The 20,822-nt window shown below is 52.7% G+C and overlaps 1 protein-coding gene across 2 annotated transcripts in view; it reads left to right on the plus strand.

The window, feature by feature from the left end:
* The first annotated feature begins 2,722 nt into the window (after positions 1–2,722).
* The window catches only part of PCDH1 (protocadherin 1), a 249,210-nt gene continuing 231,110 nt past the window's right edge, over positions 2,723–20,822 (plus strand). For both annotated transcript variants that reach the window (XM_069199491.1, XM_069199490.1), the window contains exon 1: positions 2,723–3,146. In XM_069199491.1, coding sequence (XP_069055592.1) covers positions 3,080–3,146 — 67 coding nt within the window. In that variant the 5' untranslated portion in view covers positions 2,723–3,079. The remainder of the gene's footprint in view (positions 3,147–20,822) is intronic.

Genomic DNA, 20,822 nt, shown 5'->3' on the forward strand with positions numbered 1-20,822 from the left:
ACCAATTTATTGTGCATAGAGCAGCAGGGGGTAGCTACAAATGGTACAGCGGGTGCAGTGGCACCGGGACCTAGGGGCCTTTTAGGGTCCACTGGACCTTAATTATGGATATAGCTTATAACCTAAGCACCGCGCAATGGGCCTATTTTTCCGATCGCACCCTTGACCCGCCACTGTAGAGCAGCGATAGTGTATTTGTATATATATAGGCCCATATTTATACTTTTTGACGCTAAACTGCGCTAACGCAGTTTAGCGTCAAAAAGTTTTGCGCCGGCTAACGCCATTCTGAAGCGCCATGCGGGCGCCGTATTTATTGAATGGCGTTAGCCGGCGCAAGCAGACCGGCGCTGCCTGGTGTGCGCGAGAAAAACCACGTACACCAGGCAGCGCCGGCGTAGGGGGAAAATGGCGCATGGGCGTCTTAAAATGGGGCAAGTCAGGTTACGTCGAAAAAATCGTCGTAACCCGACTTGCGCCATTTATTTTCGACGCCCATCCCCCATCAACATGACTCCTATCATTGTAAAGATAGGAGTCATGCCCCCTTGCCCAATGGCCATGCCCAGGGGACTTCTGTCCCCTGGGCATGGTCATTGGGCATAGTGGCATGTAGGGGGGCACAAATCAGGCCCCCCTATGCCAAAAAAAATTATTAAAAAAAAATAAAAAAATACTTACCTGAATGTCCCTGGGGTGGGTCCCTCCAGCCTTGGGTGTCCTCCTGGGGTGGGCAAGGGTGGCAGGGGGGGTCCCTGGGGGCAGGGGAGGGCACTCTGGGCTCATTTTGAGCCCACTTGTCCCTTAACGCCATGCCTGACCCAGGCGTTAAAAAGCGGCGCAAATGCGCCGTTTTTAGCCACGCCCACTCCCGGGCGTCTCTTTTGCCCGGGAGTATAAATACCACGTAAAGGCCTGGGAGTCATTTTTTAGACGGGAACGCCTCCCTTGCATATCATTAACGCAAGGAAGGGGTTCACGCTAAAAAATGACGCACATTCCGGGAACTTTGGCGCTATTCGCCTCTAACGCCATAGTATAAATATGGCGTTAGTTGGCGTTAGTTTAGCGTCGAATTTGCGTCGAAAAAAACGACGCAAATTCGGCGCAAACGGAGTATAAATACGGCCCATAGTGTCTTTTTCCAGGGAAGAGTGGCGTCTGGGCAGAATTTCTGATTTTAATCCGGTTGCATTGTATTCGGCGGATCGCTGGTTGTGCAAGGAGCTAGCTGGTTTCTTAAGGGGCCTGGGGGCGCGTGAGAAGAGTGCGAGGGTTCTCAGAGGGTGCGGTTCAGCCGTGTCACCGCAGGGGCAGTGGTGCGTCGGTGACGAGGGTAGCAGAGGGACCTCAGTTGTGAGAATCAGGGAGTTACGCTAGAAGAGATGGCGTGGGGAAAGCAAGGTGCAGAGAGGGCGTGGCCTTTGGTAAGATGGGTGGTGTGAGTGATGCCTGAAGCTGAGCAGTAGTGGAGTAAATGGCGGGTATGGCTGAAAGAAGCCCCGGACGGAGAGGGGCAGCCGTGATTTGTAAATGCGAAAGGTTGCCTGACTTTAAGAAAGAAACTGAAAACTTGATTTTCGAACAAACAATAAACCCTTGTTTCCGCGACGTCAGACCTCCTGTTTTTTACTTGGGTCCATAGCGCCTAGAGATCGCATTCTGGGCGCGTATGTACTGCTCTGCAAAATTCACATAGAACAGAGGCATTTAAAAAGTGACCCCCCAACTGACTGAGGGGTGGTGAGTAGATAGGTCGGCGGCGAGCGGGGCTGTGGAGGTGGCGACAAAGACCGGGGCGGCGTTGAGAGAGATTTGGCATCGGCAAGAGGGGCTGTGGCGTGACGCAATCCTTGCACCCACTGCCGAATATCATGCTCCAAGGGACCGACGAGTATCTCACCCATATTCACTGGCCCTGTGCTGTGTGGGTGCACCCTGAAGGTTTGCCCCCTCCCTCATCTCCCACCCTCCTGCCCCCGTGCTGCATGGGCCTGCGTTAACCCCCTAGGCTGTGGAAATGTTGCTGGTCTCTGGGGTGTGTGGGAGGCCGTCAAATTGGTGTTGGTTTCTTTTTTTTTTTTTTGGGGTGGGGAGGTGTGCTGTTTTGATGGGGACGGTGATAGACCTGATAGATAATTTTAGACTTCTGACAACTCGGGCAGAACCAGGGTAGATCCGCGGGCACTTGCGCATGCGGCGGGCAGAGGGTGCAGGTTGATCTAAGAAGAGGCTTCGAGCTTTGGAGAGGGCAGTAAGAGAAACTGTAGCGCTGTGGGGCGGCTGTGGGTTTGCTGGGAGCATTAGTGGCAGGGGTTGGCAGGGTGAGGGGAGAACTTGGGGTTCGGTATGGGGGGAGACGCTGGGGGTAGAAGATGAGGAGGGCGCCAGTAGTGGAAACTGGGAGCGGTCGTTTGGGAGCAGGGATACATGAGGTGGAGAGGTGGGGGGGTGGGGTGGGGGAGAAGGGGAAGGCTGGGGGTGTGAAGAGAGACGGAATGAGCTAGTGCTGCGTTTGAGAGAGCATGGGACAGGTAAAGGGTGCCATGATGAGAGCGCCTAGATCCAATGAGTGACACACGAGCGGAGCACAAGCCATGTGACGGGGCATGGTTGTGTTGGTGGGACAAGCTCGGAAAGAGAGGGTGTAAGTGTTGAGAGGAGGCGTCGGTTGGGGCGAGTTAGGGGGGTCGGTGGGCAGCTGAGGCAGGAGAGTCAGAGTGCTGTGGAGGGAGAGCGGTGACAGACGAGCGGGTCACACACTTTGGACGCGGCTGCAGCGGGGACGGGAGAGGGGCCGTGTTGGTGGAAGGGGCTGGAGCTGCGGAGGAAGACACTGGAGAGCGGTGTGGTGGGAGAGGCCGGCTCGACGCTCCGCCCCCTCTCCTTCCCAGCTCTCAGTGCAGTCAGTGTGAGGCTGGCAGTCTGAGCTCTGCATCCTGAGCACCGCACCGAGCCCGGGAGGAGGCTGAGGCGGGCGCCAAGGACCCCCCTCGCGCGCTCCGCTCAGGACCCTCTGCCCCGGGCAGGACGCCGCTGGTTGGATCGTGAGCTGTCCGTGGATGTGAGAGGAGCCGAGATGGGAAGGTCCGGGGAGGAGAGAGGAGGCGGCAGCCCGGGAGCACAGGGGCTCGGAGCCCCACGAGGTGAGGGCATGGCTCGAGGAGCCCCTCCCTAGGACGAGGGCACCGATCTTAGGGTCGTAGGGCTTGATAAATATGGACTCCCTCCCTCCAGGTGAGCGCATGGAGCCCGGCAGAGAGAGCAAAGCGCCGGAGGGGAGGTCTGCAACCCCCGCATTCGAAGCATGGAAGCTCCCCACTTCCACCTAAAGACATGGGTCGCGGAGACCCCCGGCGTGAGGGTACTGACCCTAGCGGTCGTGAAACTCGGGGCTGTGGACCCCCAGGTGAAGGCATGGAGCCCCTCAGCGGGAGCCGACAGCTGGCGGGGGCGCGGAACCGCTTGGTTGTGGGAGTGCAACTGTGAATCCCTCCCTGCGGGGAAGAGAGCGGGGCAGGCTGCGGACCGTGCAGCTATGCGGGGAGAGGGTATGGAGTCCGACCCACGGGGCTTGAGTAACGGGTCAGGACCCCCGACTGCCCCCACCCCACACACCTAGCCGGGTGGTAATGAAGTGCTGCGGTTTGGATGCTTGTGAAGGGGGTGTGCGGCCCCTCGAAAGGTGCGGGGACTAAGCAGCTGGGTGGGTTGGTCGTTTAAATTCAGGGATAACCAGGTCCGGGGACCGACCGACGGGTGGGGGATATTACACCTCGGTATGCCTGGGGTTCGAGGTGAGGAGGCTCGGAGCCCAGGAAGAGAAGCGCCTGCAAACCCGCTTGAGGCACCTTACGGTAGCGCCAATGCAGAATTGGTCTGTAGGAGTCCGTCAGAAGCCGCCGGACGTTGAACTGGAGCGTGGCTTGCGGTTTGCAATAATTTTCTTTCCTCCTGTGCCTTCGCACACCACTCCCGAAGAGTCCGGTCTTTAAGGAGAGTTCGCCCAATTCTGTCTCGTACGCCGGATACGAATTGGCCACCCAACCCCGACCTGCCACCCTCAATCCTATCCACATTTACCTCTGAAAAATATCTACGACACCCCCCCCCCCCCAAAAAAAAAAAATATCCGCATGGATCCGACGTGGTTTTACTACATACCTGCGACATGCACTCCCTCCCCCTCCTGTATAGAGCGATTCTAATCTTCACAACAGTGATGCCACATGAAAACGAGCCCTGTTCACCAACCTCTTCCCCTCCCCCTATACCCAAGAGACGGGTGAGAGTATGTCGGTCACCCCCGCCCCCCACTAGCTCAGGGAACCTTGTTGGTCGGTCTTGGGGTGCCCCCCCCCCCCCCATTAATCCATCCATGGCCATATGGGGTCCGAGCACGACTATGCTCCCTCCCGTGGAAATACACAATTTGGGGAGTGCCCCGGAGCGCTTCTCACTGCATTACACGGCACCAAGCTGGATGCTGCGGGGAGTGACTGGCGTGAGCACTCTGAGAATAATGCCAGTGAGTTTATTCTCTTATCAATGGGGTTTAAAGTCGAAGGCTGAGCTTGTATCTAGTGCTGCACGAGCTCATCAAAAATGATGTGCTATATGCAGTAGTTCAGGAGTAACTACCATCGACCATTGCTGCCGAGGAACTGTGCGCGCGCCTTGTACACCTCACGCGGCACACGATCTATGTGCGCTCTCGGTGTGTTTCGGGAACCAGTAGCGTAGCCAGTGTGTCATAGGCTCTAGTGCCAGGAAGAAAATGCCCCGGCCTGGCTGCTGTTTGAATGATAAAATACAGCAAATATCTGGGTTCGGTTCGCCCGTCAGCCTGCTGGGCTCAGGTTCCACTGCACCTGCTGCACCATTGGATGGTGTGCCTCTTCCAGGAATTAGGTTTAACTGTTGATGTACATGTAGTTGGTACTTTTAAGGTGTTGTACCTATCCGTGTCCTTGCAACACTAGGTATATGTTTGCAGCGCTATACAGAAGGATAGGAGTGCCTGCCTGTTGCATAACCGCGTAAAGCGTCCCATAGCACCCATGAGCACGTACACAGTACTAGTGCTCAGTCAGCCCAGGCCAACTAACGTCACAGCTCGACCATCGCTCATTTCTCTCTTCATGGAGGTTTGGGGGGTGGGTCGGGGTCGGGTCTGTCCTCTTTCCACCCCTCGTGAGGAGTCATGTCTGGAGTGCTTTGAAAAGCATGCACGGGGGGCTGGCTGGTGTTACTGGTGGTCCGAGCTAACCTCGTATCTGAGGCAAGCCGCATTGACTTCCTCGTGGGGTAGAGGGGGTCATCCCCAATTTTCCCACGCTGTACTCCACCTCCTGCTAGGACCTCCCCCCCCCCCCCCCCCCCCCCCCCCTCTGCAGGTGGACAGCCCCGCTGCCCCTAGGGGTGAAGAGGGCGTGGACGGGGTTCCATTCTGCATTATTTCATGCACATTCTGCTTTCACTTTTTAATTCCCGCAGACTGCATTTCCTATTTGTTCTGGAAGTGCGTGATAGCCGCTTGCGCCCCATTTATTCCAGTTTCCCCATCTGTGAGGGAGCTCTTTATTTTCTGCCCTCTGTGGTGGGAGTTCCCCCTTTAAACAGTGGTTTCCTTGGGCGACTAGGGGCAGTTCTGTTCCTTTCTGGGCTCTGACGCTTCTCCCCCCTATGCTCTGCCTGCTGTGGTGGGAGACCGCAGTGTATCTCGCGCTCTGGCTTCCCGGCTATGGCGCTTCCCGTCTCGTGAAGAGCTCATCATCCCCCAGGTGCCGTGGGTTCCTCAGCTGTGGCACTTACCGTCCCGTAAGGTGTCTCTTGTGGGTGGGGATCACATTATTTCACACACTGAGGGCTCCCAGCTGTGGCATTTCCCATTCCCTATTCTCTCCCTGCTCCGGGTAAGGAGCACATTATTTCCCACAGTATGTGGACTCCTCAGCTGTGGCACTGCTCATTCTATATTCTCTCCCTGCTGTATGTGGGGAGCTCACTATTTCCCACATGCTGTGGATTTCCCAGCTGTGGCATTTCCCATTCCATGAACTCTGTGGCTGAAAACCACATTATTCCACAATCTGAGAGCTCCCTGCTAGGGAACTTCCCATTTCCTATTCTCTGTCTGCTGTGGGCGAAGAGGTCATTTTGTGCCACAGTCTGTGGTTTCTTCGGCTGTGGCGCTTCTCATTCTATATTGAGACCATAAACGCTGCTGGTGTGTCTGGAGACCGCATTATTTCACACACTCTAGGTGGCTCCCGGCCCTGGCACTTCCCATTTCTTTCTGTTTGCCTGCTAATTTTTCCCAACACGCTGCGATTCCCTAAATGCGGCTCTTCCCTTGCCTCTGCCTCTTGCCTAGGACTCCTCATTGCCCACACTGTGGGTTTCCAAGCTTCCTAGTGGTGGGGCAGCACCTTGGTGTCCATAACTCTGCTGAGGGGGCCTCATTTCCGGTCCTAAGTGTTCCTGGTTTCCATTACTCAGAGTCCATTGTTTTGCTTCAGTGCCTCTTATTTCCTGTCCCCAGTGCCCCCCCCCCCCCCCTTCCCAGTGTAGTATTTCCCTCTCTGAGCTCCAAGGATGCTGGAGTGTTTGGTGGGGGCTCGAAGGGTGTGGTGGGTGAGGAAGGTAAGTGAGAGGCCCGTATCTCTTACATACATGGCGTGGGAAGGGGCTCGGCCCCTTGTTTTGCAACAACTCTGTGGCGCAGACGAGTTTCCTCACTTCCACTGCTCTCTCTATGCTGCGCCCGTGTTATGAGGAGCGCGAGGATCTTGCCCCTCTATTTCCAGCCCCTCGTGTGACCCCGCTGCCCCATCCTTATTCGGGAGTACGGACCCTCCCTGGCAGGTTGTATGTGGGCGTCGGTCGAGCAGTGGCTAGCTGCTGCCCACGGGTGCAATGCCTACCTCCTACAGGGTGTTCCTGGGCATGGCATTCCAGTAAGTCAATCCATCGCTTAAGCGCCAAGAGATGCACCATTCCCTGTCGTGCGCCTCGCAGCTGATCCTCTGATGTATGTCCACGGTGCCTTGCATTATGAGGGGCATTCCTTGAAATGATTGCCTTCCAGTGGTTGATGGGCGAGTCGTAAAAAAAAGGGGGTGCGTCGCTTTACCCTGGTAATGTTGTGCCATCGAGTATGTAAAGATGGGCTGATGAGGATGTATGTGAGCGGAAACCTGAGGGTTTCTGTTGGGCCATAAGGATCGAGAGATGTAATTTGGGGTGCTTCGCCTAACATCTGGGTTGTATTAAATAACCTGTTGGGGAGTCTGCCCCATATCACGCAGAATCCGCTTCCAGAAATATAATCCCTCGGCGCAAACAGGCGGCTTTGAGAACCTGTCGGATTATTTTATACGTTCGCCCTGTTGTCGAGGATAAACCACCACCCTGCTTTAAATTATACTCTTGCGGCTGTAGTAATGAATTTCGGAATCGTCGCCTAATTTTACTGTTTGGAATAATCTACCTTTGCCAATCTGTGCCTCGGCGCTCGGTGTTGAATCACGGCTACGCCAGTGCGAGTGCCTGGAAGCAGGAGCTGCAGTGCCGGCTGGTCCTGGCTCCGCACTGGCTGCAAGCACACTGCTCGGTTCCGGCTGCGCGCAGATGATGCAGAGGGGAAGAGGGTGCGAGCGAACGGTACTTACACTGACGCAGAGACGGTTCCACGGGGGCGAAGCCACCCCCTCTTGCCACATACACTGCAGCTCGTGCCTTCGAGGAGGCGGCTCTGCCCTTAGGTTCGAGGTGCCCAGCAGGAGCAAGGGTGGCAGGATGGCATCCGGCGCCTTCGGTGGGAGACGCAGTGAGTGACCTGCGCGGCTCTCGAGCGCCCTCCGTGGGGTGGTGAAGCTGGTGCTGCCTGGTGGCACGCCGTGCCGAGCTCCTGAGGGGGGGGCGTCTTAGGGTCTACCCGTGTGCAAGCCTGGCACAGCGAGAGCCCGCCTCCTGAACGGGGTGGTGCAGCTGGATGCTTCGGTGCAGTGTGCGAGCTGCACTCTCCGCTGCACCTCATTTAGCGCCCCTCGGTGCGGAGTGTTTGTCGAATGGATCAGTGCGGTGAGGACACCAGGCGCCTCGATGCAGTCTTCCTTGCACCGCTCCACTTCTCAGTATCTGCAGCAAAGCTGAACAGCTCCCATAAGCCCTCAGTGCAGTGTGAGCTGCATGACTCCACAGTGCACTCCGTGTGGTGGGGAAGCCGTGGAGTGTTCAGCTGATCGCTTCGGGGCGAGTGAGCTGCACGGCTTCCCGACTCCCTCAGCGTAGGGGGGTGAGCTGCGCCCTGGTTGCAGTGCGTGAGCTACACGGCTCCCCTGCGCCCTCGGTGCAGGGTGTGAGCTGCACAGTTCCCCTGTACCCTGGTTGCAGAGTATGAGGTGCGGGGTGTGAACTGCACGACACCCCTGCGCCCCCGGTGCAGGATGTGAACTGCGGCTCCACTGCGCCCTGGTTGGAGGGTGTGAGCTGAGCTGCACGGCGCCCCTGCGCCCTCGGTGCAGGATGTGAACTGCACGGCGCCACTGCGCCTGGTTTGCAGAGTATGAGCTGCAGGGTGTGAGCTGCACGGCTCCCCTCGTGGGCTGCACGGCTCCCCTCGTGGGCTGCACGGCTCCCCTGCGCCCTCGGTGCTGGGTGTGAGCTGAGCTGCACGGCTCCCCTGCGCCCCTCGGTGCAGGGTGTGAGCTGCACGGCTCCCCTGCGCCCTCGGTGCAGGGTGTGAGCTGCACGGCTCCCCTGCGCCCTCGGTGCTGGGTGTGAGCTGCACGGCTCCCCTGCGCCCTCGGTGCAGGGTGTGAGCTGCACGGCTCCCCTGCGCCCTCGGTGCAGGGTGTGAGCTGCACGGCTCCCCTGCGCCCTCTGTGCTGGGTGTGAGCTGAGCTGCACGGCTCCCCTGCGCCCTCTGTGCTGGGTGTGAGCTGAGCTGCACGGCTCCCCTGCGCCCTCTGTGCTGGGTGTGAGCTGAGCTGCACGGCTCCCCTGCGCCCTCGGTGCAGGGTGTGAGCTGCACGGCTCCCCTGCGCCCTCGGTGCAGGGTGTGAGCTGCACGGCTCCCCTGCGCCCTCGGTGCAGGGTGTGAGCTGCACGGCTCCCCTGCGCCCTCGGTGCAGGGTGTGAGCTGCACGCCTCCCCTGCGCCCTCCGTGAGTTGCACGGGTCTCCTGCGCCCTCGGTGGGTAGCGAAGCTCGCTCCCTCTCCTCTGTGTGTGTGTTACTCGGCAGCATCCCGTGCCCAGGCCTTGGGGGGGAGTCAGCAGCGAGCCAGTCTGTGCCCTGCAGTGTGTGTGGCTGGACGTATCCTGACCCCACTCCTGGTGACGGGCTGGCACATGCGAACCTGTGCGAATTTCCTATGGCAGAACCAACAGTGGGAGGTCGGATCGGCCCCAAAGAGTCGAACCTGTTAGATCTCCACCTGGCTTGGGTAGGAAAACACTATCCCGAATGTTTGGACCCGGTCCTAATAGACAAGGGCAGTGCCCATACTTGGCCCCCAGACCTCAACAGTGCCACCGCTCAATGCCTCAGTGGGGTAAGACATCGGCTGGAAGTGCACCCCGCCGGGCAGGGGTGCAGGTTCTCTCAGGGCTGCGTTGCCCCCCCCCCCCCCCCCCACCCCCCAATACTTTCATGGTTAAGAATGTTCGAACCACCCATAGGGCTGACGAGCCTTTGGTTTAGCTTGTCATATGTGCCCGTCCCAATATATTGATGCTGTATTAATAGTGACCGTTTATAAAGCGCTTGCCACACGCTGACAGCCCCTTGGTACTTAAATAACAGAGGTAATATGAATATTTAAATAGCCTGCAGAATTGTGATTTGCACAACACACATTGAGCGCGCGCTGAAGAGGATTGTATGTTTTCTGAGGCAGCAGAACAAATTGTCGGAAAGAATAATTTATTTCTTTGTAAGGCACCGCAAGGCTGTGTGATTAACCATATTCCACTGTGTAATCCTTAACTCGCTTTATCCTTTTTTGCCTTTTCCTTCAAAAGTGAAGTCTTCTTTTATTTATGTGTTTTTGTGAAATTTGGCAGAGGGTAAAGGGGGGTGGTCTGGGATCATTTTTTTTTTTTTTTTTCTGGACAGGTTTTAAGGTGGCGCCCTTTCAGATAAATAGCAGTCGACGGGGTGATAGATAAAACTTACTGCTAAATGCATAGTTCGTTAAACAGTTTTTTTTTAAAAAAATGTATATACATTTTTGTGGGGGGGGGGGGGGGGGAATAACACAATGTAGTTATTGTAAGTCTGAGGCATGCAGTAGACCACTTTCTTCAATATCATTTTCTATATCGGCGCCAGTGTGGTATAAGCCGTATTTGGGGCGCTGTAAAGAGGGATACTTCCATTCGTAAGACCCCCTAAATAAGATGCATTTTCAATATAGGTATATCCTCTGGATTGTAAACCACTGGTGATATTTTAAGGCGAAATACAGCAAACTGTAATCAAGGGTTCATCATGCATCGCAGCCGTGAAAATGGCAACGCCTTTAAGCGCCTTGAGGTTGCTTGTGACTGGCGCGTAGGTTCCCTATACCCTTGTTTTCAATGTATTTATTAGTCTGGGAGATAAACCGGTAACCGCACTTAAAGCTTTTGCAGAATCTAGACTGGCAGGTCGCTTCTTGGTGCTAGATTTAGTTTCCAGGCGCCATATTTTCCAACAAGTGGAGTCACTGAGCTGTGCAGAAGGATCAGGTAGAGATGCAACATGCCTGCATCCCTGCCAAGAAATCCGTCTTGGGATTTGTTTTGGCGCATAGTTTTATGTCCCACAAGGTCCATAGTTCCAACGGTAGTTTTATTTTGGTTGGGGTGGTTTGTGGGAGGGGGTCCCCAGTGGCTGGTGTTGCGTGCATTTGTTTTGTTGTTGCCACATTCCTGCCTTTGGGACATTTAGCAACAACACATCTTAGTGAGAGATCTCACCACAGAGACCTGCGTGCTTCCTGCATTCATGAGTAGATGCTCGAAACGCGTACGAGAAACCACGCAATGAAAAAATTCAAGTGGTGCCAAATTCAGAAATGTTGCTTTATCACCGATATAATCAGTATGTCGCCGGTGCCTAGCACCATAGCTCCCCCTGAAGTAGACTGACATGTAGGTACGCTGGTGTTTTAGAGTGTAGGCCCACACCTTTAAAGGTGCGAGAGAGGAGTGAGATCAGTTACACCTTGCGCTCTGTTCAGTGTATTTTCGCATGTAGCGCCGTCCTCACCCAGCCAGGTTTCAGAGCGTTGTGTAATGCCTAAACAGCAACAAAAAAAAACATTCACGGATAAATTGATCCTGGCAAACAACGAGCACATATTGAGCATTCATGCAGCATATGTGCAGAGGTAACGTGGTGGTTTTACACCAGAGTGGACGCGGAATCTTACAAGCGGTAGTAAGTTCGGGTAGGGAGTCTAAAATTGATAGTGGATAATTGACCTAAAGGGAGTGTCCAGAGGAGGACGACATTTCCACAACAGGACGTCAGTTGGGCCAGTGACTCGTGGGGTGATGAAAACGCAGGGCAGCGAGGTTCAAATTGAACATTGGTTACATGATCGTCAGCCTTCGGCCTCACGAGCCGTTATTGTTCGCGGAACCCGATAGAATAAGAGCTGATGTGTGTAAGAACTGGGTTGGGGGGGGGGGGGGGGGGGAGGCGTCAAACGGTAATGGGCTAAGAAAAGCAGCTGGTATGCAAGGATTAAGGTCGGCATAGGTCACTGATGAGAGCACCCCAGCCAAACAGTAGGGACTCTTTAGAGCAAAAAAACATGTTTTCTTATTTTTTGGTGGGGTGGAGGCGTTATAGGTAGCTGAGGTTATAGGAACTATGAACATTAACTTGAAAAGTAGTAACAGGGCCCCTTAACAGCGGTCGTGGTGACAATAAGGTGTTCCAGAAAATGGAATAAAGATTGAGTAAATCTTTATTTTGTCTTCATTGGTCAATCAGGTGTCTATTTCTCAAGGTGCACTCTCTCCAGGGTAGGCGTGAAGACTGAACAGGGGGCGCATTCCTTTAAGGGAGGGTGATGTAGTGTGTTCCTGGGTTAGATCGCTCACATGCCAGACGGTGTTCCTGCCCGGTGTGGTGGCATTAGAACAGTCCCATACCAGCCTCTGTTTAGCGCCATCTAGCGCTGGGTTAGTCAGTGACAGGGTACCGAGTGCCTCATGGATGATTCTGTCCCTCCCTCTCTGTTGCCGCCTTTCGGGCCCCTGACTACTCTAATACCAGCCACCCCCCGCCACCCTTCTCTCCACCTCTGCGCCTGGACACCCCTCTCGTTGTCCAAGTGGTTCGACCTGCCTGCCACCTCTCCCCTTCCAGCTGGGCAGTAAAGCCGCTCTCTCCTCTCACACAGCCATGCCAGGGCCGTGTCAAGGAACAGTGTCAAATTTTGCTCGGGCTTGTGAGATTCCGGGCCTCTCAAGGCGCAGAAGAAAAACATCTCTGTTTAAAAACAAAATGCCCTATATGTACAGCTGTGTTGACCTGTCTCCAAGGTAAATACGCTGATAGAACATCGCCCCCTCGTCTCAGACTGTTACCCCCCCCCCCCCTTTGAATTGCCCCTTCCCACTTCCGAGGAGGACCCGTGTAGCCAGTCAGTGGATCTACCCTCTATTTAAACACTATATTTTATCAGCTCAGCAGCGGCCCAGTATCAGGGCGCCTACTCGCAGTAACAACATGCTGCCGTAGAGGGCGCCGTACCCGCCCTCTCAGCCCCGATTCTGTGATGCTTTTTGAGGCCATTTAATGCCAGTTGGCGCGCTCAGGCACGTGCTGCGTTCAGCCCGTGAGGTCAGAGGGTAGAGTCCCTGCTGGGCCGAGTCGGCCTTGCATTCCCCAGATGTCGATGGGAGGACTGAGCTAAGTAATAATATCGCTTATCTAAGCACCACTGAAGTCATCCGATCGTTCCTACCCAACAGTGGCAGATCATAGGGCGCGAGCTTCCCGTAGAGCCGCCTATCTCTTTTTACGTATGTTATAAATCGATTTATTTTTTCTATGTGTCACGTCTTTTATGTTTTAACAACGAAGGCTTTTTTTGCCTCCAAGTACTACCACCAAGAGAGACCTGTGGCTTTTCTGTGATTGACTGTAGCTCCCACGGATATGTCATGGTAGACTGTAACATCTGTCTATAACGGTAGCAGTCCGTGATGTTAGGCTGTATATCGTGACTTCAGGGTTAAGCAGCAGCCACCTGTGGCATCATGAGCCAATGCCCGCACACTAGCACAGTCTCCCCCGGCCGCCACAATAACCCGTGAAATTAATCTGTTAATAATAGTAGATACCCACCTTTTGATAGCCTGGCAGTTTCACCCAACAACTGCTCATGGTGATGTCAGACTATCCTGCGACATCTGACTTGAGTCGTTCTCCGTGATGTCACGACAGGCTTGTAGCATTTGCATTGAGAGCTCCTCCACGGGCCTCTGCGGGTGACCTTAGCCCCGCCCAGCAGTAATTCATTTACTATTTGTTTTATTGTAAAGTACCGACATGCCCCCTCTCTGCTCTCCTCTGTTGCACGCACAGCTAAGTCCGGGGAGTGCACCTTTCCTTGGGGACAGGTTTCTCCACAGGGCGGGGCGCAGGCCGGGCCCGTGCCGTCGTGGAACAGCAGAGACGGCGGTGCACAGCAGCGAGTCAGTGGCGAAGGCCGTGTTTGCACTTTCACTATTCACTCCACCTTCCCTCCCCCCACCCAAGATAAAAACACAGACACACAGGGATTTGTAACGAGACTTTGAGAACAGCCTTTGTAAACAGACGCAACAACGACGAGAAACAGGCCCACAGAGGGGGGGCTCCGGGCAGGATGAAGAGGGGCTCAAAGAGGGGGTGGGGAGCGGGTTTCTTGAAATGAGCCGGACAAAGGAAAGGACGCTGCCTTCACCCCCTCCACAGGTAGCCCCTCCGGGGGTGCTTACAGCCCGGCCTGCTCTCTGTGGCTTATTGTTGTGCGTTATTTACGCAGTGAGCTAAAATGTTCAGAAGGCAGTAACCGAGGCGTTTTGTGAATTAGCTTCTAATCTTTGTTGCAGTTCCTTGTGCTTTGTTTGATGACTAGTAGTGTCTTCAGACATCTGACTTGCAAATAGAGTATCACAAGCGAAGGCTGGACACCGGAACAATGGCATAATCCCTACTGCATATTCTATGGCTGGTTGCACGATGCCCATTCCTCTGGCTGGCTCCCTGCCACACCTGCGTGCACTCCTCAGACCTACACCAGGGCTCGTATTTAATGCACGTTCCTATAGGCTGCGCCTCTGAAGCTCCTGTGGACACCGGAGCACTACTGTAGATTGTGTGAGACTGCGCCTCCATGGGTTGGGTCCTCCGTCCGCCGGCATTTTCTACTCTCATATTCGCGGAGGTTAAATTAAGAATGTATTTTTTCACACAGTTGCAATGACGAGGTATGGGCAGGGGAGAATCAAATTAGGATGACTAAATTATCATGCAGGAAGAAAAGGCAAATCAGGGTATACCCATGGCCACTGGATTTATGCACCAAATGATGCGGCATGGATGAATAAATCATGTTGCAAGAAAAGGCAAATTGTACAGTATATGCAGCACATTTCTTGAGAGTATTACTTCACTATTTTGCCATTTTTACAGAGTTATATGGACTGGGCAAATATTTCCCCTCATTGGTACCATCTTAACAACTGAATACATAAATATGGAACAAGTTAATCTTTGTGAATCGGATACACTGCACGCAAACACTTGTTGCTAAGGTTCTGTAACTTTTGATCCATTTGAGCTGAAAAAATCATTTTGGGCCCAAAAAAAGATGCAGCAGAAGAATCTCATAATTCAAATGAGCATACCGCAAACCCTCGTGAGGCACCAGTGAGTCCATCTCTTTAAGTTGTGCTAGTGAGCATAGTTCTGGTGCTTTGTGGCCCTTTAATGATATGGTAAATTGCCATTTGCTCAGCCTTAGTAGAAATCAGCCTATCCACCTTGAATCATGCACACATTGAAACCTCGAAATTGAACGTCACACGGAGGTATCATAGACATACCCTATCTTCATTAGATCTGTGGCCAGCATCTGACTCGGGGTGGGTTAATGTTGGACTCGGTGTAGAGCTAACTTCTCACAGGGCACTGAAAATGACTGTTCACCAACCCAGATTTGAACACATGTAGAGAAGGCTGCACTCGTAACAGTGACGACCAACTAACTGCAGCCCAAGCCCATTACAGCTCTCACCTAGGCATCACTAGAGCAAGCTGGCCACCCCTTGGGAGAAGGGCAGATGGTTTCTCATTGAGATGTGACAGGACTGCCCCACGGGACACATGGGACTGTGGGCGCCATGCCACTGATGGGCATGCGCGTTAACCTAGTGTTTATACTGATGGAGTGTGCGCTTCTGAAACGAGGATGCCCATTCCAAATGCCTCGAGGAGTATGCAAGTCTTGCGAGGACTGTCCGTGCTATCCCGCTGACGTGTATGGCACTGCTAGTTCTGACACTAATGTGTGCAGCAGCCCTCCAGGTTACTGCAGTACTGTCCGCGCCAGGGGCTCGGGGCCTGCTGGTGCTGTCATTGATATGTGCATAACTACTGAAGGCGAGCGTCGGTTCTATTCCATAGCGTAGATCAGCCCTCACCGGAAGTGTCAGTCTTCACGGGAAGTGTCGGTGCTATCCCATAGCGTGGATCAGTCCTCACCAGAAGTGTCGGTGCTAGCCCATAGTGTGGATCAGTCCTCACCGGAAGTGTCGGTGCTATCCCATAGCGTGGATCAGTCCTCACCAGAAGTGTCGGTGCTATCCCATAGCGTGGATCAGTCCTCACCGGAAGTGTCGGTGCTAGCCCATAGTATGGATCAGTCCTCACCGGAAGTGTCGGTGCTATCCCATAGCGTGGATCAGTCCTCACCAGAAGTGTCGGTGCTAGCCCATAGTGTGGATCAATCCTCACCGGAAGTGTCGCGGCTATCCCATAGCGTGGATCAGTCCTCACCGGAAATAACAGTATTATCGCAATAAAAGCACTTTCGGGAGGCGTCCATTGCAGCAGTTTGTGCGGCAGTGCATTCGTTAACCACATGCTAGTGCCTTATTGAAATGTGTGACTGTGTACACACAGTGCTCGTACTGCCACACTGAAACCGGCAGCATTGCGCCTCTACCTCCAAGATAAATGAAATGTCAATAAATGCACCCTGCCCTCTTTCTCTCATTTAAAGCCTTGGGTGTCCTGGCACCTCATGGGTGCACCTCGCGTGCTCCTCATCGAGCCCCTGGCCTTGTCTTCAGAGGGCACCGCTTCTCCCACACCCCCAGCGGCTGCCCCTCCCCGACGAGCCCTCCACCCCCTCCGCACTTATTACAGTGTCTGAAAATTGAATTTCTCCTCTCGCCTTTGATGCGCTCCGGTTGCGTCGCTGTCTTCTCCACAGGATCCCGAGGCTCGTCTGATTTTTCTTTTTCTAATTAAAAGTATGAACAGCTCGGCGCATCAATAGGGAGCGAGCATAAGCTTCCGGCCAGTGCACGGGAGTCCGTGGCTAACCTGGGGTCACCGTGAGATCAGCGCCGCTCCTGGCTTGAGATCAGCTCGGCGCTTCAAGGGGGAGCGAGCAGCGGCTTCCAGCCAGCCACGGCCAACCAGGGTACATGGTGAGATCAGTCTCCTCGCCTGAGAACAGCGGACCCTTCCTCAGATGACTCTGCAATGCGAGCCCTGCTCACTCAGCTGTCGAGTTCATCTTTCATTCATGAATCTTTTCAGGTGTCTGCTGGTAGAAGCTCAGTTGTCTCATGAGAAGGCCTGCTGCATGGCATGGGCCGCGCTGAGAAGCGGGGGTCTGATTTGTACTGCAAGCAATTTATGATGGTTTGTGGCGCGTGTGCTTAGTTGTGGTTGAACTAATGTTCCGGATTTCGAGGAAGTGGCTTCTAATGGTGTTGTGGGTCTTTTTTTGTGAGTGGTAATTGGTCACTTTGTCGGTTCTTTGGAGATGACAACACGATTCAAAGAAAACCCATATGGTCAAAGGAGCATAGGACAGCCAAGTCCTCCTTTAATTCTAGGCTGTGCTTCGTCATCCCCTGAAAGGACATCTTTCTGATATCTGAACTGATGGAGGTCTCCACCGACATCCCATCCTGCTGGCCTTCCGAGAACAACTCAAGAGCATCCTGTTCAGCCATGTGAAGTGTTGTCGTCCCAGCAGCATTACACCATTTTCAGACACTTGTCTGATAAGTGACATAACCAGGGGCGGGTCCTCCGCAATGGCAAAGGAGCTTTGCACCGCTGGCTCAGAGCCAGAAGCTGAATAATTAAACAATATTATTTTTCAGCTGCTAACTCTGAGCCAGAATTTGAAGGGAGGCACAGGGTTGGGCCATGGGAGGGAGGAGGAGGAGTCGAGTGAGTGCACCTAATGCGCATGTCAGTTTGGCTGGCCAAACTGACATGCACACTTAGGTTTCTCTAACCTGGTCGTGTTGCACAGCCGGGTTGCAGAAACATCGCAGACTCCAGTGCACTGACAGGCAGACCAAGCTGTTCAGACCAATCCCGATGTGGCTCTCATGCTACGTATAGCATGAGGGCAGTGGCAGGATTGCATGGGGGAGCCTATGCTGGTGTCCCAGGGACTGCTGGACACCATCAGGAGAACAGCGAAGTGGCTGGCGACAGACATGTAAGTTTGTCCCCCCCCATGCCTTTTGAGATTTATGGCGGTCATAATTGGAAATCACCCAACTAGAGCAGCCACTTTGGAAGGGACCGTAATATCAGACCTTTTGCACCATATGTCCCTGATGGATATCCTGTTGACTCTTTGTTGTAATTACCGGAGCCTCTGAATGATGCCGGTGACATTCTCATTGTTCTCACTGTGCAGTTGCTGTCAGTGATGCTTGAAGGTGAGATGCAGCGGAAGGCCTGTTCCGCCCTCATTGCGGTGGTGGTTGTGGCTTATTATGTCAAGCCAGCAGTGACGACCCAGTGAAAACTTGACTTGTTGTGCTTCTCAGCCTTTCGTACTCTCTAGAATTAATGTGCCCGAAGAATGCAACAACATTTCTCTGGAGATTACTAGAAAGGAGAGTTGTCCAATGTCGGGTAGGTGGATAAAAAAGGCTGAGCGCAGTGATTTATTTTTATTTTTTGCTGTGATGTTGATTCCCGTAGCCAAACATTTTTCACCTTTTGATGAGTTATCTCTACAAGAAGAACGATTCTTTGTCTCATGTGGCTTGGGATGATGATTTGAGTAAATCAGTAAAATTAAATTGCTTTGCCAGTGCCGGGGTCGGTGTCATATTTGTGTAGCATACAACTGTCTCCAGAAGATGGGTGAAGTGTGGTTCAGGGAACCAGCATTCAGACTTATATTTTTAACTTCTGATAAGGCAAACTGGGAAAGCTGAAACTACTTTATGCTACTGACGTCCAATTACAAAAAGATTACCTTTTTATATAGGTATATTGTACTTGAATTTATGTAGTGCTTCCCAACCCCCTAATCAGGCACTGAAACACATTAGCAGGCTGGTGGGACACTGCACTGTAGGGTGTGCTTGGTCGGTAGAATGTTGAACTGCATTGTGGCATTTGTGGGAAGTATTTGTTGTTGTGTGTGATGGCTACAGTGGTGGTTTTATTTTGACATTTGCAGCTGTCACAAAGCAAATATAGGGGCCAAGAGGACCCGGGATAAGAACAGAAGCTTTATATTAATTTATGGTAGGTGTCGTGGCTTAGGAAGAGGGGGCGGTGTTTGTTACCACACTGTTTATTTCTCTGTTTCTTTTCTTTCTGTTCAGCAGTAGTTCTCCGCTTAGTTGCAAGGCAGCAGGTATTGCATTTTCTACACATCCGCAATTCAAGTGCCCTCGGCTAAGGTGCTTTCTCTGACTAGGGAAGCACAAACGATGGGAGGGAGCTTGTGAAGTGGGTGGATGCCCTCATAAATCTAGTCTGCACAGCTGTACATGTGGGCGGAGCTGTCCTTTCTGATTTTTGCGGATTTATTCGGTACCAGAAGAAAATGGTTTAACGACTGGGAGTTGCCACATACACATGCGAAATAGAAGTCACTTTGACATTATCAGCAGGACAATGAGGAGAGCATAGTTGAATTGTCTTAAAGGGGAGTTAAAATCAAACAAAAGTAAGAGAGCGGGGTTCGGTCCTATCTTGACACGTCCTGTCTGTGTGCAGGAGGCAGAAGCACACAGGTGTGTGAGAGAAGCACAAGTGGGAGACAGCGGAAAACATGCACTCTTTTTGAGTGCTTAAAAAGAAAAAAAAGTGGTTCTCTAAAAGTGAACAGAGGCACCTAGAAATTAGCCCATCATAGCGATGGTATGCTTCATGGGAGGGACAAACAAGATTGACACAAAGCCATCAAATAGGAAGCAGCCAAACAAGAGTGACCATAAAGCCAGCCAATGGTAACCAATGGGCAGGCTCCAAGAACCTGTATGTTCTTGGTAACCCCATAGTATGTCTTCACAGTCAGACGGCTCAAGCTGTCTGGTGGGCTCACCCAAAAAGTCGTTCCTTAAAAAGAAGCAGTGGCTTCAACGACTTCCAACGGAAGTCGGCAAATTAGAGAGATGACAAAGAGGTTACGCTCCAGGGGCGATGGACAAACAAACACCAGATGAACAAGGAAAGCCTTTAAATAGGAAAGAATCAACTCTGTGACAAGCCAGCAAATGATAAGCAATGGACAGGCTGTAAGTTTGTGGTGAGCTCACAAAAGATCTTTTTCAATTTCTGGTAGGTTCACCCTAAAACGCATCCACAAGTCAGACGCTGGATGCTCCATACACTGTGGGTAGTAATACCTGGCACGTGAGAACCCCGGGCTGCTTTGCCAGTCACAATGTAAGTCGATAAAGTGAAACACTCCTGTGTATCTGAATTGAGACTTACATGCTGTAAAGTAGTATCTGGATCTGATGTCACTATTGCCACCCCATGCTCCCGCCTTTCCATAACGCATTCTTTGTTGCGTGGTTCACACAAATGCAAGAAGAACGGTTCTGTACATGGGACACTCCCTTCTTTTGTTGCGTTTCGCTGCAGTGTAGCGGGTTGTGTTTAAAAGCTCCCTCCATAGTAAAGCTTTTACTTGCTTGTAGTGCTGTAAATAGGCATGCGTGTAGAATGGAAGGGATGTTTGGTGGGGGGTGTTTGCACTACTCCCTTTGCTGTAGACGTGACTCAGATTTAAGTTTGTTACATTATAGAGTGAACAAGCTCTAATCATTAATACCAGAGCGTTAGCATTGGATTCCCATGTGGCCACATCTTGTGATCCTGGGCACATCACTTAAACTTCATGTGACTTAGCTTCCTTACCTGGAAAAACTGAGAACACGTAAAATTAAGCACTATTTCATGTTATTTTAATCTCCTTGTCTCCGGCTAGGATAGCCATGCTCCCTTGCATATAAACCTTTCTGAGCAGTTCTCCTCAGTGAATTTTCGCATCACCACACCTTCTTGGTGCCCATATCTTGGGGTGCACAACTGATGAAGTCCACAAGGATGGCTTCAGGAAGCTTTTGTTTAATGACTCGCAATGAAGCAATCTGTGCTGCTCAGAACCTGCAGTGAAGAGCAGTACACAAATGTTAATGAAATCCCAACATGTACACTAGGGGGCGAAAAAAACACTAGTAATGCACAAAGAAGATTGCAGTGCATTAAGCATTGTTTGTATTGCATCATTTTTATCATCCCTCATGCCTTCTCTTACCACCT

The sequence above is a fragment of the Pleurodeles waltl genome, chromosome 7 (assembly GCF_031143425.1).
Source record: "Pleurodeles waltl isolate 20211129_DDA chromosome 7, aPleWal1.hap1.20221129, whole genome shotgun sequence".
Classification (NCBI taxonomy): domain Eukaryota; kingdom Metazoa; phylum Chordata; class Amphibia; order Caudata; family Salamandridae; genus Pleurodeles; species Pleurodeles waltl.